Source organism: Setaria italica, chromosome III (genome assembly GCF_000263155.2).
Source record: "Setaria italica strain Yugu1 chromosome III, Setaria_italica_v2.0, whole genome shotgun sequence".
Classification (NCBI taxonomy): domain Eukaryota; kingdom Viridiplantae; phylum Streptophyta; class Magnoliopsida; order Poales; family Poaceae; genus Setaria; species Setaria italica.
The window spans coordinates 34,405,454-34,419,159 of NC_028452.1; the positions used below are offsets into that span (position 1 = coordinate 34,405,454).

Here is a 13,706-nt window from a genome sequence, read left to right on the forward strand (position 1 = left end):
AATTATACAAGTCAAGGATATCAACTCCCTAGCTACGGTGCATAGACACAGAAAGCGGGATAGAGTTGCTCATAGAAATTCACAAGGGTTTTTGCGACTCGCACATCATAGTCCAGAGCAAAGCGCTGAGGCAAGGATTCTATTGGCCCACCGCAATCCATGATGCTCAAAGCCTGGTAAGAAGCGGCGAAGCCTGCCAAAAGATGACAAACTAGCAGAATGCACCATCGCTCCCAATACAGCTCATCTCACCAACCTGGCCATTACAAAGATGGGGTATGGACCTAGTGGGCCCACTCCCAACAACTCAAGGCAATTGCAAGTTCGCTGTAGTAGCAGTCGACTACTTCACAAAATGGATCAAGCTAAACCACTGACAAACATAACCTCGAGCTCAGTACAAAAATTCTTTTGGCAAAATATCATTTGCAGTTTCGAAGTCTTTAGGGAACTGACTATGGAGAACGGCAAGCAATTTGATTGCTATGACTTCAAGGAGTTTTGTGCAAGCATTGGTACCAAGGTAAAATTTGCCTCGGTATATCATCCCCAGTCAAACGGGCTATGGAAAGAGCAAATGGCTTAATTCTCTTAGCCATAAAAAAATGTCTCTTTGATCAAAAGAAAGGAAAGTGGGTGGATGAGGTCCTGAGAGTAATCTGGTTACACAATACAACAGCACCCCAGGCTACAGGCTTCACACCCTTTCAGCTTCTATTTGGCTTTGAGGCAATGACGCCTGAGAAAATCAAAAACAAAAGCTTGGGAGTGCTGAGGGCCGAGGATAGCCTAGACGATGTAAATGTTGAAAAGGACATGATAGAACTAGAAATACTGCAAGCAGCAGAAAATCTTGACAAGTACCAGTAAGAAACAAGGAGGTGGAGGGACAAAGAAGTGATTCGCAAAGAGATCAAAGTGGGTGACCTCATCATCAAGAGAAAAAAATTTGGAAGAACCTTGGGAAATTGCAGGAAGCTTGGGAAGGGTTGTACATTGTCACATGAAGTAACAGGCCAGGATCTTTCCACCTCGAAGACCAACTTGGCATGGAGCTACCACACTCGTGGAACGTGGACAGTTTGCGTAGTACTATCCCTAAACATCTTGTTCGGAGCTACCCTTGGCTGGTGAAGTTATAAACAACATCGAGGGTATCAAATTTAATTTATCGCATTTTACTTTCTCATATTCAGACTGCACTCTTTTCCTTGCTACGGGGGCTCCTTTCTGAAGGCAAGGTTTTTAACGAGATAGATCCTTGTAAAATTTCTTTTAGTTCAATGAAATGAAATTCCCTCCAATGATTCTCATCTGAAAGCAAGAACAAGTTGCATAACCTCGTATTTCTGCATGATAAAAACTTGCGTTTCTACGCAAGTGCTTGAAGGCAACAACAAGTTGCATAACCTCGCATTTCTGTGCAATGAAAACTTACGTTTCCACGCAAGTGCTTAAAAGCAACAAGTTGTATAACCTCACGTTTCTACACAATGAAAACTTGCGTTTCTGCGCAAGTGCTTGAAAGCAACAACAAGTTGCCTAACCTCGTGTTTATGCGCGTTGAGAACTTGCATTTCTATGCAAGTTACATGAAAGCAACGACAAGTTGCATAGTCTTGTATCACATGCGTGCTATACGCACAAAAAGTTCTTTTTCCATCCAAGGGTTACAACAACATGCTCGGTCTTGCAGATTAAAAATTGAGAGGCAAGTCAGAAAAAGGCCTACCAAGCCTCATATAAACTTTGTGGTCGAAGCAACCTAGGGTTGCGATATCGACTAGCTGCTCGCCATATCTTTAAGTCAACAAAACTCAAAACAAGTTTTTGTTGACTTCCACCATAAGCCCTCGAGCCAGGTTTAGTCCAAGCCTCTTTCACGCAAAAGGATAAAAAGGGGGTGATGGTTTTCAACAAGAAAAATCATTTCATCCTTTTACGCGAAGTATCAACCTTGGCCATAACCCTCGCAAAAGGGTGGGGGTGATGTTTTTTTCAAAAAAATATCCTCGACCCTTTATTCTCAGGTTTTAGCCTTAGGCCTAAGTATGATTTTCCATCGTGCAACCCTTTAAAGTAAAAGCTGGTAGTTTAATTTTCCAAACTAAACACTAAACCATAACCAAGCTTCATAGGATGACTACGAGGTTAGCAAAACTAACCCAAAATTGCGACCTCACAAAACTTCATGGTTGAAGCAACCAAGGGTTGCGATATCAACTAAACTTCCATTATATTTCTAAGTCAACAAAACTCAAAACCAAGTTTTACGTCGACTTATCTTCTAGATCCGTAAGCTATTTCCAAGTTCAATCTCTTCCACAAAAAAGGATGAAAAGGGGGGGTGACATTTTTTGATAGACAAAAACCGTTTTCATCCTCTTACCGTGAGAAATCAGCCTCGAGAGAAACCCTCGAACAAAAGGCAGGGGGTGACGTTTTTCAAAAACACTTCTCATCCCTTTGTTCTTGTAGCTTCGTCTCGAGCCCAACAAACAAATATCCATCGTATAGCTCAAGGAACGAACACATAAAACCAACTAAAATCTACGCAGGAAGGAGCTGGGGGTGACATTTTTCAAAAAGAAAGAACGGCACTTGCTCCTTCATGCTACGAATTTTGTCACCAAGCAAATAAGATCACACCAACATTAAAACATCGAGACAAAAGAAATCTGCGAGGGTACCAATGTTAAAGGTAACTAGCTTGAAGCACTAAAGTTCTAGCCAAGCAATCAATATTTACAGCATGGTCTGCAAAAAAGCAGCCCATCAAACATCGAATGTATCATCACGATTATAACCACAACTACAAACTCCTAGCTAGACTCGAGAGCTACTGCTTTCCTTGATCAACGCCACCATTTCCGTTCCCGTCCTCACCTTTTGATTCTTCCTCCTTGGTCTGCAGAAAAATGAAAAACAACGCCAAATAACAAAAAAAAAACAGAAGCCAGAGAAGCATAAAGTCAAACAAGCCCTGACCTGTGCAAGTTGCTTTTGGGCAATGAGCCTCGCGTGTTCTTGCCCAGAAGCAGCCCAAAGTTGTTTGTAAACGTTAAGCTTCACAGCTCTCACATTTTTGGACTTCTCCATTGCATCGATCTCTGAGGCTGAGGGAAACTTGTGGGTACGAGCCCCGTACTTTAAGAAATGCGAGCAGCCACCCTCTTCAAGAAGTTGAAGCATGCTTTCAATACAAAAAGAAGTGGCAAAGTCACTGACCCCAGTTAAAACCTCGGGCAATACCTGAAACTCCTCATCCATCCAATCAAATATTTCTTTCATGCCTTCATCACTTGGAAACGGAAGGGGTTCAGCACCAAACTCCGCAAGAGTAGCCTTGTATCCCTCGTAAATCTCGGCAAATCTCCCCTTAAGAGCCTGCTCCACCTCCTCAGCAAAGGTCTTCTGTTCCTGAAGCTTTTGGCCAAGGGTATGAATCACCTTGTCCTCTCCATAATGGCATGAGCATCTTTTTCCACGGTGTTTTGGAGTTTCTCCAAAACGCCAAGATTTTCCTCAGAATTCTTTTCCAACATCTCAACTTGCTGAACGAGGTCACTGCAAGTGTTTGTAAGCAACACATTGTTTCTTTCAAGCTCGGAGTTGGCCTCGGAAAGCTCATTCTTCAGATTACATAAAATTTTATTCTCTTCCTCGAGCCTTGCAACCCTAGCCTCGAGCTGCATCAACTTCATGCTCCGACCAAGCATGTCTCTCTCTTTCGCTGCCAGCTTATCGACAGCAAGTTTATTAAGGATAACAAACTGCAAAACAGAAACACCAAAGGGAAAAATTAAATAACAGCAAAAATGATAAGAAACAAAAATAACAAGCGTCGAATATAGTACCTTATATCCGAGGGTAGCTGACATCCTAGCCAAGTCATTGGGCTCGAAGCAGCTAACAGATTTCTCATACTCTGTCAAAAGCAAGGCATATTAGAAAAATAGGGAAATAAAAATTAAATACAGTCAAAGTTGAGCAAAAGAGCAAGCACTTACTCTCGGGGTCGAAAGCTTTGTCCTTGTAATCGCCCTCGGCGGGCGCCTTAGACTTTCCAGAGCCTCAAGTAGGACTAGCCTCTCCCTCCTCTTTAGCCTCTTTCCCCTCAACCTCGCCACCATCCCCCTCAGACCTCCTAAAAACCGCCTTCGCCACCTTATCTACAATTGTGAAGAAGTCAGCGGTGAAGGAGTCTCTTAACAGCATAGCCTCGCCACCTTAGGCGCAGGCACAATCTCGTCACCTACAGGCCTAGCGATACCCTCGGAAAAAAAGCCCTTGCTAACATAGAAATCTATGGTATTCTTTGAAACCAAAGATCTCCCGAACCGTAGGGTGGGAAGATAAACTTCCTTGCTTGCCATCAGGTCTGTGGGGTTCACCTCGCTATTGACAGCAGCCGTGACACCAACCTCGTCTACGGCAACCTCGTCCGCAATGCCCTTACTAGACTCAACCAGCTCAAGACCTTCTCCAGCCTCGGTGCGAAGCCTTGACTGTTCGGCAAGTTCCTCGGTGGTCATTGTAACAACTCTGCCTAGATTAGGTGTAATTAATCTTAATCAAGTCATTAGTCACTAAGCAAAAGAGGTGAAATGTCCATTTTGACCCTAAAAAGCTCTTTTTGGAGTTAATTATAAAACTTGAGTTTTATGTACAAACTTAAATTTTTTTCCAAATAAGAGTTGTAAAACTTTTAATTTCAAACAACTGTTGTTAATAACACTTTGGCTAATTCGGAGTGGGAGAAGGTCAAAAACAAGAATCAAACCAGGAGTATATTAAACCCTACAAATAACCGAAGTCCTGGAATTCAAGTTTTTCCTCAACTTTGCCACCTGTTATCTCACAACTTTACATCTAACCTCAAGTAAAACCTTTAATAACAGTTATATTCCCTTGAGTGTGTTCCAACTTTGTTACACTGACCCAGGTTCAAATTGTAACCGAACCTGCTCAAAATCTTGGTCAAAGTCGGGTAAAACAGTCAACTCAGCCCTCTCGGCATTCCAGCTCCAAGTCTGGAAACCATCCAGAGTGCGCCTATTGGCAAGTGTGTTCCTCCAAATTATTGAACTAAACTCAAGAAAATCTATAAATGAAAGTTGAAAACCTAATACCGAAAAACAATTTCTTCTATAGCATCTTGGTCTAATTCAACACAAAAGCTGTCCAAAATTCGAGTCAAAGACAGCCAAACTCCTGAAATTCCACCAAATCGGCTAAAATGTCTTAAGTCCAAAATCTCTAGTTTTTGGCAAACTTTGGCTCTAGTTATCTCCAAATTCTTTCAAAATCTGGACAAACACCTTTAGTAAAGTTTGAACTCCGACCATAGGACTACAAGTTTGCTAAAGGGATATTCGAATGTTTAGTTTGAAAATCTTGAATGGAGGGCCCCCAAAGTCGATCTTGTTTGCTGCCCGGCTTGCCTCGACGCCAGCGCGCCCGGGGCATGTTCGCCCGCGCGCGTGTCAAAAGAAGTTATTGCTAGGAAAATGACTTGCAGGACTTTCCCTGGAGTGAATGGTGATTGTCCATCATGGCACGTCGAGGTGACGCCTGACAACTAAGCACACGTCCCAGACTTTTGTAGCTATTCCGTCACACTGAATTTTTTTCTTTTTTTTTTAAGAAGCCACACTGATTTTCTAACTGACTACTTCTGTGATGTAACTCGAATATGATATAACATAAAAGAATAAAAATGGCACAAAAACACTGGCTCTTCTGTTCAATTCCGACAGAGTCAGCCCTTTACTTGCTTCTAAACAACCAATCAATAATATTTTTATTTGTTTTTTGCTAAATTATTTCTTCATTTGTAATAACATATCCTAAACGTATGCCATTCAGTATTTCTGCTGCAACTCCTTCCTGCTTTTCGTGTTTGCTTCACTAGTTTGGCTACGCCACTCTGCATATAGACAAAGCACCAAAGCATTATTTGTGGAAAATTAGCGAACCATTTAAAAGGATGAATTCGACTATGAACTACTTTAAAAAACCATTTATATGAACTCTCTGACTCTCTGGTGCTTGTCCTGTCTAGCCTTCTTGGAAAATTCGGTTTCTATGGTGTCATTAATTTGTTTTCTAGTCCAGTTGCCGTGGGCTGTGTGCTCTACTCACTGCAGGTCAACTATTTCAATTTTCAGTAGTGTAGCTGGCAGATGATCCTTAAGGTGTTGCAGATTGTCACCAACAATAGGAAGGAATGAAGACATCCGGGGTATGACTGAATGATGATTGGCTACCTCCTGGAGAAGAGGACGGGATTCCATCATTTTTTATGTCTGGCTCACAAAAATTGAGTTGTCGCTGGTGGACCTGAGGTCTCTGGTTCAATGGTCTAGTTGTCTTCTTGGAAATTTCGGCTCTGGATCACTGTCTTCTAAAAATTTATTGCTGAAAGATCCATCCTCTCATGGAAGTGAGCTGTTCTATCATGCAGAATGAGGAAGCACAGTCCATGCAGAATGAGGAACCACAGTCCTCGGGTTGTCACTTTCCTTCTCGCTGACTTGTATTTCGACTTGGTCTCTGAATTCATTGAACAACTCACATTAAAAAAAGTGTTAACACGAAGGAACAATGAAGCTACAATCAAAGCGTTCAAGTACAAATTGCCCTCTAGAGAAGATATACATGTAACGCTTAAAATCTACTCAGGTTCCCCATACTATAGAAAAATCTTTCATCTGAAATGTTTGACCATGGCTGAGGCTGTCATATCCGCAGTCATTGGTGACATGGTTAGCAGAGCAATCTCTTTTGTTATTGGTCATTCTACTGGACAAGACAGCACCAGTGCGAAGTTACAAAGGATACGTCATATGCTGATCAAGATTGGAAGTGTGGTTGAGGAGGCCAAGGGGAGGCAGATCACTAATCATGGAACTCTTGAGTGGCTCTCAGAGCTTGTCAATGGTATGTACCGAGGTCGCTACTTCCTTGATATATCAAATGAGGTATCGCAAAACCTTGTAGATGTCAATGACAACAAGGATGTACCCTATCGTTTCTTATTGTCGTCTTTCAATCCTGCAAAGCACTCACATATTTCTGCGAGTAGTATCAAGACTTTATTTTCCATGATGATAGCATTCTTGAGTTCAACAACGTATTGGCAAATTTGCAGAGCTTATCTGTTGGTATAAAAGAGTTTGTCATGCTGTTGGAGAGGTTCCCACCAATCTTTAAGCCTCTTAGGACTAACCTTTATGTGGATTGTGAGATGTTTGGCCGGCATATTGAAAGAGAGCAGGTCATCAATCTTTTTTTACACAAAGGCAACCCCTCAGAAAGGAAGTTAGACATTCTTCCTATTATTGGCAATATCGGTGTTGGAAAGAAAACGCTCGTGCAGAATGTTTGTGACGATAAAAGGGTGCACTGCCATTTCTCATCAATCTTCTTGTATGATTTCTTCTTTTTGACAGTTATGGACAATAGTGAGCCAAGGATTGTCCTTGGTTCTAGGCATAGCATTGGTGACTTTGGCAATTTAAATGAGCCGCTGCAAACATTCAAACACAAGTTGAAGTATAAAAGGTTCCTGCATGTATTTGAGAATGTTGATTCGGAGAAGAAGCAGATGTTACAAGTGCTATTATCGGAACTAGGATCTTGTAAACAAGGGAGCAAGATCATTGTCACCAGTACTCACAACCACACTGCCAGCATCGGAACTGTGCAACGGATCAAACTTAGGATCCTACCCCGTGAACTGTTCTGGTCCTACTTCAAGGCGCTTGCTTTACCAGATGCAGATTTTCAGGAGAGTTGCCCAAGGATGGCAGCAATAGGTATGGCGATCGCAAAGAAGCTGGATGGGTCATTCTTTGGAGCTAAGATCACTGGAGCTCTACTAAAGGTCCATCCTAACATCCAATTCTGTAGTGAGGCTTTGAGAAGTAGTATTTGGGATATTCCAGTTCTTGGCAGTAGCCTCCCCTATGTTTCGGATGTGACCAATTACTTCCCCTCCAAACAGGTATCAATGTGCCATGTTAACATGCACATATCAGGTATCAATCTTCAGGCTGAAATTTTCCATCCCGGGATAGAGTGGACCCCCCTTGCCATCACTTCATATCAGGGTTTTAATCCCTATCTCAAAAACATACTGTTAAAACCTGTGCACCAACTCCCACCAAGCACTGAGAGACTCCCGTGTCGCTTGCTAGGGTGGCCCGGGAGGCGACACCGGCACTTCCAAAAACAACCCCACTAGATCCACCTTGTGGCCCCGTGCTCCCTTCCTTTGTCTTTCTTTCTTCTATATGTGCTTGATTGCTCGATGAAGGGCTCCATTATTGTGAGTTGTTGTAGAACACTTAAATGTGCTTTCTCCAAATTGCTTGTTGTCCTTGTCGATAAATCTTTTCATTCCAATGGAACCTCTCTCGAACAACCTCCCCTCATGTCGAGATTCTGCTAAACCAATAGCTTTATTATCGTTATGTAGTCTATGCAACAATCAACATTCTCTTCTGTACGATAGCTCTCGATCATACAACCCTCTTGAAAGATGATGTTCCTCATGTATCCATTTAGAGTTGACATGAATCGATCATATATCCACGTTTGATGGAAGTACATAGGCCCCAGACCCCAGATTTGTTATTTGCTGGATCATGTGGATCATGAGATGTTCCATGATATTGAAAAAGGATGGAGGGGAGCACATCTCAAGCTGGCTTGAGTTTCCGACACAAACAACTAAAGTCTAGCCAATTTGACATAATCGATTACTTTCTGCGAAATAACGTTGAAGAAGTAACACAAGAAGTAACACATCCATGTGATAACCATCTTAACGATACTGGTTTGATAGCTCGAATTGCAATAGCGAGAAAAACTGTGATCATCACATGGCAATCATGAGAGTTATAGCTGGTAAGCGTCATCTCCTTCAACGAGATTAGTGACCGGATGTTGGATGAGAATCCAATCAGCACTTTCAACCCACGCAAGCACTTGCACATAGCCAATCTCTTATCTAGTGTTAGATTGTAGCTAGCTTGGGGAAGGTATTGCTTACCATTAGGAAGTTCTTGCACGTCGAGCTCTGGTCTGATTTGAAGTGCAACCAGATCCTTGCGTGATTTTAGTCTATCCTTTGCCTTGCCTGATAAGCCCAAGAAATAGATGGTGCTACTGAACACATTCTTTTGAATATGCCATCGATGGCATGGTGTACTTCCAACTCTTGTCAATATGGAAAATACTTAAAAAAGATAGACATCTTCTTAAATGTCACATCAGCGACGTCTGTAGTTTTAGCCTGCTTACTTCCCTTTTTCTTTTCAACACCAACTAGTGACTTCTTCCTGACTTTAAACATGACCTTCCAGCACATCCCAAATACCATTTAAGTGTAGCCAGTTTTGAAGCAAAATCATTCTCATTGGTGCATAAAAAAAATCCTTCATCCTATGATATTTGTGCGGCTTCAATAAGAAGCATCGGTGCCGCATGAACACTGTCTTCATAAATCTCTTAAGGTACACATATGATGTTCCATCCAAGCAAACTGCGCATGCCATCATCCTTTTTACCTGACCGGTTAGGGCAAATAGGGTAGGATAATCATTGATGGTAACAAAGATAATGGCCCTTAGTGTGAATTGTTCCTGTCTGTGCTCATCCCACATTCGAACCTTGTCTTCCAAAAGTGTATGTATACCTTCCATCAATGGCTCAAGGAAAATATCTATATCGATGCCAGGTTGCTTCAGGCCTTGTATGAGAATGGTTAGTAAAAGGAACTTTTTCTTGTGTCATAGCCATGGGGAAAGGTTGTATATGGTCATCAGCATTGGCCATGTCATCTATACTCAATGCGAACTGTTCATTCCTTTTTTTCATTTGAAAACTCTCAATGATCGTCATCGAAGGTCCTCCACTAGCAAGCATTGGAGGGGTGTTGAAGCTTTCTGTCGTCCTTTATGGGGCGATCAACATGCCTTGTCATCAGTTCAGTGGTCTTTGGGTTTGAGAACCAATGCTTTAAGTGGCAAGTGAAAGCATCTAGACCCCTAATTTGGGTTTTAGTAATTAATGACAAAGTTTTTGGAGTAACAATTTCATTGGAGATATGAGTATAGGTTAGTTTCATTGGATGCTATGGTGATAGCTTGGATGAATTCACATTGGAAAGCTCAAGGCAAAGGTATATGCTAGGGCTTTTATATTTTACCGGTTAATAGGTGCTTAGTGGATGATAATTGACCGGGTTAATAGGCTAGATGGCTGTACCATCAAGAGGGGTCAATTTCATTTGCTTGACGGTTTTATATTGCCACTTTGCTCAAACAATTGCATTGCATGCATACAGGTTTGTATCATTTGGAAAGTGCATAGAACGACTGTAAAATGGGTTTTGGAAAATGGCTAATCCGCAGCGTATGGCGGATGGTTTCCATTGTTGAGGCAGACTGTTCTTTGAGTTAGCCATTTTCAAGCTTGTTCTGTTGTGCTAAAAAGGTGAACGACAGACGGTCCAGCCTTGTTAGGTGGGCGGTCCGCCGGCTAACTCAAATTTTAGACATAATATTTTTAATGTTCTGATGGAGCACAAAGTTACAGAGGCAGATGGTCCGACCCTAGGAGGCATACGGTCTGCCTCTTGAACTTAAATATGGACATAACCATTCTTGGTTCTGAGTGGTGCTTGGACGTGAACGGCGGACAGTCCAGCCCCTTTGGGTGGATGGTCCGCCGGTTAATTGAAAAGATTTACAAAACCATTGTGGTTCAGAGTGTTGGGCAAAAATGTGAGGTAGATGGTCCACCAGTTTTGGGCGGGCAGTCCGCTAGTCCGTCGTACTAATCTTTGCGGTAGACGTGTTCTGGACATGTCTACAAGTGCTCTGCGTGTTTGGAATTTTGAACCGCGTACGGTCGATGCCTGTAAGGGTGGATAGGCCGCTTGTGCTACAACGGTCAATTCTAACATGCATTTATTGCAGTCATAACCGTTGGGATGAACCGCGGATGGTCTGCTCTCGTAAAGGTAGACGGTTCGCTAGTCCCCTTTTTTCACACGTTTTGAACATAACGGCTAGCTTTGGGGGTTGGCTCTCTAAATAGCTCATGCCTGACCATGTGAGTGCTCTCTTGGAACTTAGGAAATCTTCCTTGACATACTTGAGCCATTCTCCTCTTCTCTCTCTCACTCACTTTGCTTAAAGGTTGCATTCCTGTGAGATTGAAAGCATTCTAGTGCATTGCATCAAGAGTTTGAGCTTTGTGGCACTAGGGAGTCTTCAAGCAAGCGTCATTGGTTGTTACTCTTGGAGGTTGCTGCCTCCTAGATGGCTGGAGGATGCGGAGTCATTGAGCCCTTCAAGAAGATTGTGAAGGAGCCCCGGCTATTCTTGCGAGAGGTTCTTGTGCTCACCTCGCTGGAGCGGTGAAGAGCAACTCTAGTGGAATCGTGTTTTGGAGAGGTTCTCTGATTCAAGCTTCCTCAAGATCAAGCGGAGTCTTAATACAGGAGCAGTTGGAACATTGAATCCACCTCAACATGGATTAGGGGTGACCGGCAAGTCATCGACACCACGGGATAAATTCATCTCTTGTCTTCAGTTATTTCTTTGCTCAATTTCATTATTGCAATTTACTTTGAGCAATTACATTCCTAGAGATTGAATTGTATGTTGTCACCCTAGGTTGCAAACCCTCACCTAGTTGTAGAAAGAGTAGAAATTGAATTTCTCTTGTGTTACATATTAAATTTATTTAGTGTTGTGTTTTTAGTTGAAACAGCCTATCACTCCCCTTTAGTCGGTATTCTAGATCCTACAATTGGTATCAGACTTGTGGTCTTCGTGTATCAAGGATTTAACCATCCCGGAGTAAGATAAATGGCTAGTGATAACAATATTCATGTGAGGAAGCCACCATTCCTTGATGGGAATAATTATGACTATTGGAAAACTAGAATGATGGTTCATCTTAAGGCTATGGGCAAAAGGATTTGAAGAATTGTGAATGATGGATATGTTATTCTAGATGAGGAAAATAAAATTGGAAATGATGATGAAAATGAGTTACTCAATGATCAAGCTACGAATGTGCTTTATGGTGCTCTTGAGATTAGTGAGTTCAACTAGGTGAAGAATCTCACAACCACTCATGAACTTTGGAAAGAGCTTATGGAAATTCATGAAGGAACATCCACCGTGAACGAAGCAAAATTATATGTATACAAGGGAAAGTTTAGTGAGTTTGCTATGAAGAAGGATGAAGATGTGTCCGTTATGTTCAATCGGTTGAATGATACTGTGAATGAGCTCAAGGATCTTGATTTCAATGTTTCGGATGAAGATTTTTCTCATAAGTTTCTGTGACAGCCCATAGGCCAAATTGGGCCGAACAATTTAAGTGCCATGTATAAGGCATGGTAGCTCTAGAATAGTCCCAAATGGGAAGTGGAGAGTGGGATGAGCTAACTTAAATAACTAGCTCTAGAAAGCATTGCAACCTTAGGTTAACCCTTTTACGCAAAGCGAGGATGAAAGCGTAAGCAAGTGTGGTCCACTTAGTTTGTAGAATGGGCATGAGCCGTTTTCCTAGGTTGGGTCGTTACAGTTTCTTAGGTGCCTCCCGGAGAAATATGAAACAATAGCTACATTGCTTGTGAGGTCAAACTTGAAGACAATGACACCTAATCAAGTGCTAGGTGAATTGCTCACTCATGACATTTTCAAACAATCACAAAGGGAAGCTCATGGCCAAGCAAATAATAAAGAAAAGAAAAGTATTGCTTTTAAGGCTCAATCATCAAAAGAGAAGAATAATGATGAGAGTGGCAATGCTGATGACTCTGATGAAGAAATGACTCTTTTCATTAGAGGGCTCAAAAGAATCATGAAGAATAAGAACTATGATAAGAAGGGCTAATCATCAAGGAAGAATCCATTTGAAGATTAGAAGTGCTTTGAGTGTGATGAAACGGGTCACATTGCTGTGAATTTCCCAAACAAGAAGAAGAAGAAGAACAAGAAGGGTGATGACAAGAAAAAGAGAAAAAATTATAAGAAGAAGAGGAATGGTCAAGCTTACTATGTTGAATGGGATTCCGATGCAAGCTCCAACTCGGATGATGATGATGATGAGAAGCCCTCAAAAGGAATTGTCAGCATTGCCATCAAGGAAGCTCCATCACTCTTCTCTACGCCCTTTTGTCTTATGGCAAAAGGTGACACAAAGGTATCACGAGATGATGAACTTGAACTTACTTATGATGATCTTGTGAGAATGCTCAATGATACCGATGACTACATGCACAAAGAAAAAAAAGTTGAGGGACTTGAAGATGAAATATCAATCTCTTCAAGGTTCCTATGAGGAGCTAAAGACCTCCCATGAGAATCTAAAATAAACTCATGAAAAGCTTGAGGAAACTCACAACTCTTCTCTTGCACATGAGGTCAAAGGTAAAGTGAGCATGGGTGCTGGATGTGATATCTAAATGATAAATCTTGTGCACCTAGTTCATCTAACCTATGTTGTAGATCAAGTGATATATTTTGCATGAGTGATGGTTTTCTTGTTATTCTTCACTCATTATGGAAAATGAAATGTTGAAAAATGACGTTAATTGTTTGGTTAAGGATTTGAAAAATTGCTATGATAGTAGAGCTCAATTCAAGCATATTTGGACAAACCAAAAGTTCATTTTA

At 41.7% G+C, this 13,706-nt stretch overlaps 1 protein-coding gene across 1 annotated transcript; it reads left to right on the forward strand.

The window, feature by feature from the left end:
- The first annotated feature begins 6,728 nt into the window (after positions 1 to 6,728).
- On the forward strand, positions 6,729 to 13,371 carry LOC101772539. The gene is made up of 3 exons (XM_004963878.1): positions 6,729 to 6,983; positions 7,154 to 8,008; positions 13,009 to 13,371. Exons 1-3 carry the CDS (start codon positions 6,729 to 6,731, stop codon positions 13,369 to 13,371), a joined length of 1,473 nt encoding a protein of 490 aa, XP_004963935.1.
- Positions 13,372 to 13,706: the final 335 nt, after the last annotated feature.

Excerpts from the sequence above, each read along its gene's own strand:
- LOC101772539 (XM_004963878.1), top strand. The coding sequence starts at position 6,729 with ATGGCTGAGGCTGTCATATCCGCAGTCATTGGTGACATGGTTAGCAGA. Across the intron at positions 6,984-7,153 it reads TCCTTGATATATCAAATGAG|AGCTTATCTGTTGGTATAAA; the intron begins GTATCGCAAAAC and ends GCAAATTTGCAG. Across the intron at positions 8,009-13,008 it reads ATTACTTCCCCTCCAAACAG|AAGAAGAAGAAGAACAAGAA; the intron begins GTATCAATGTGC and ends TTCCCAAACAAG.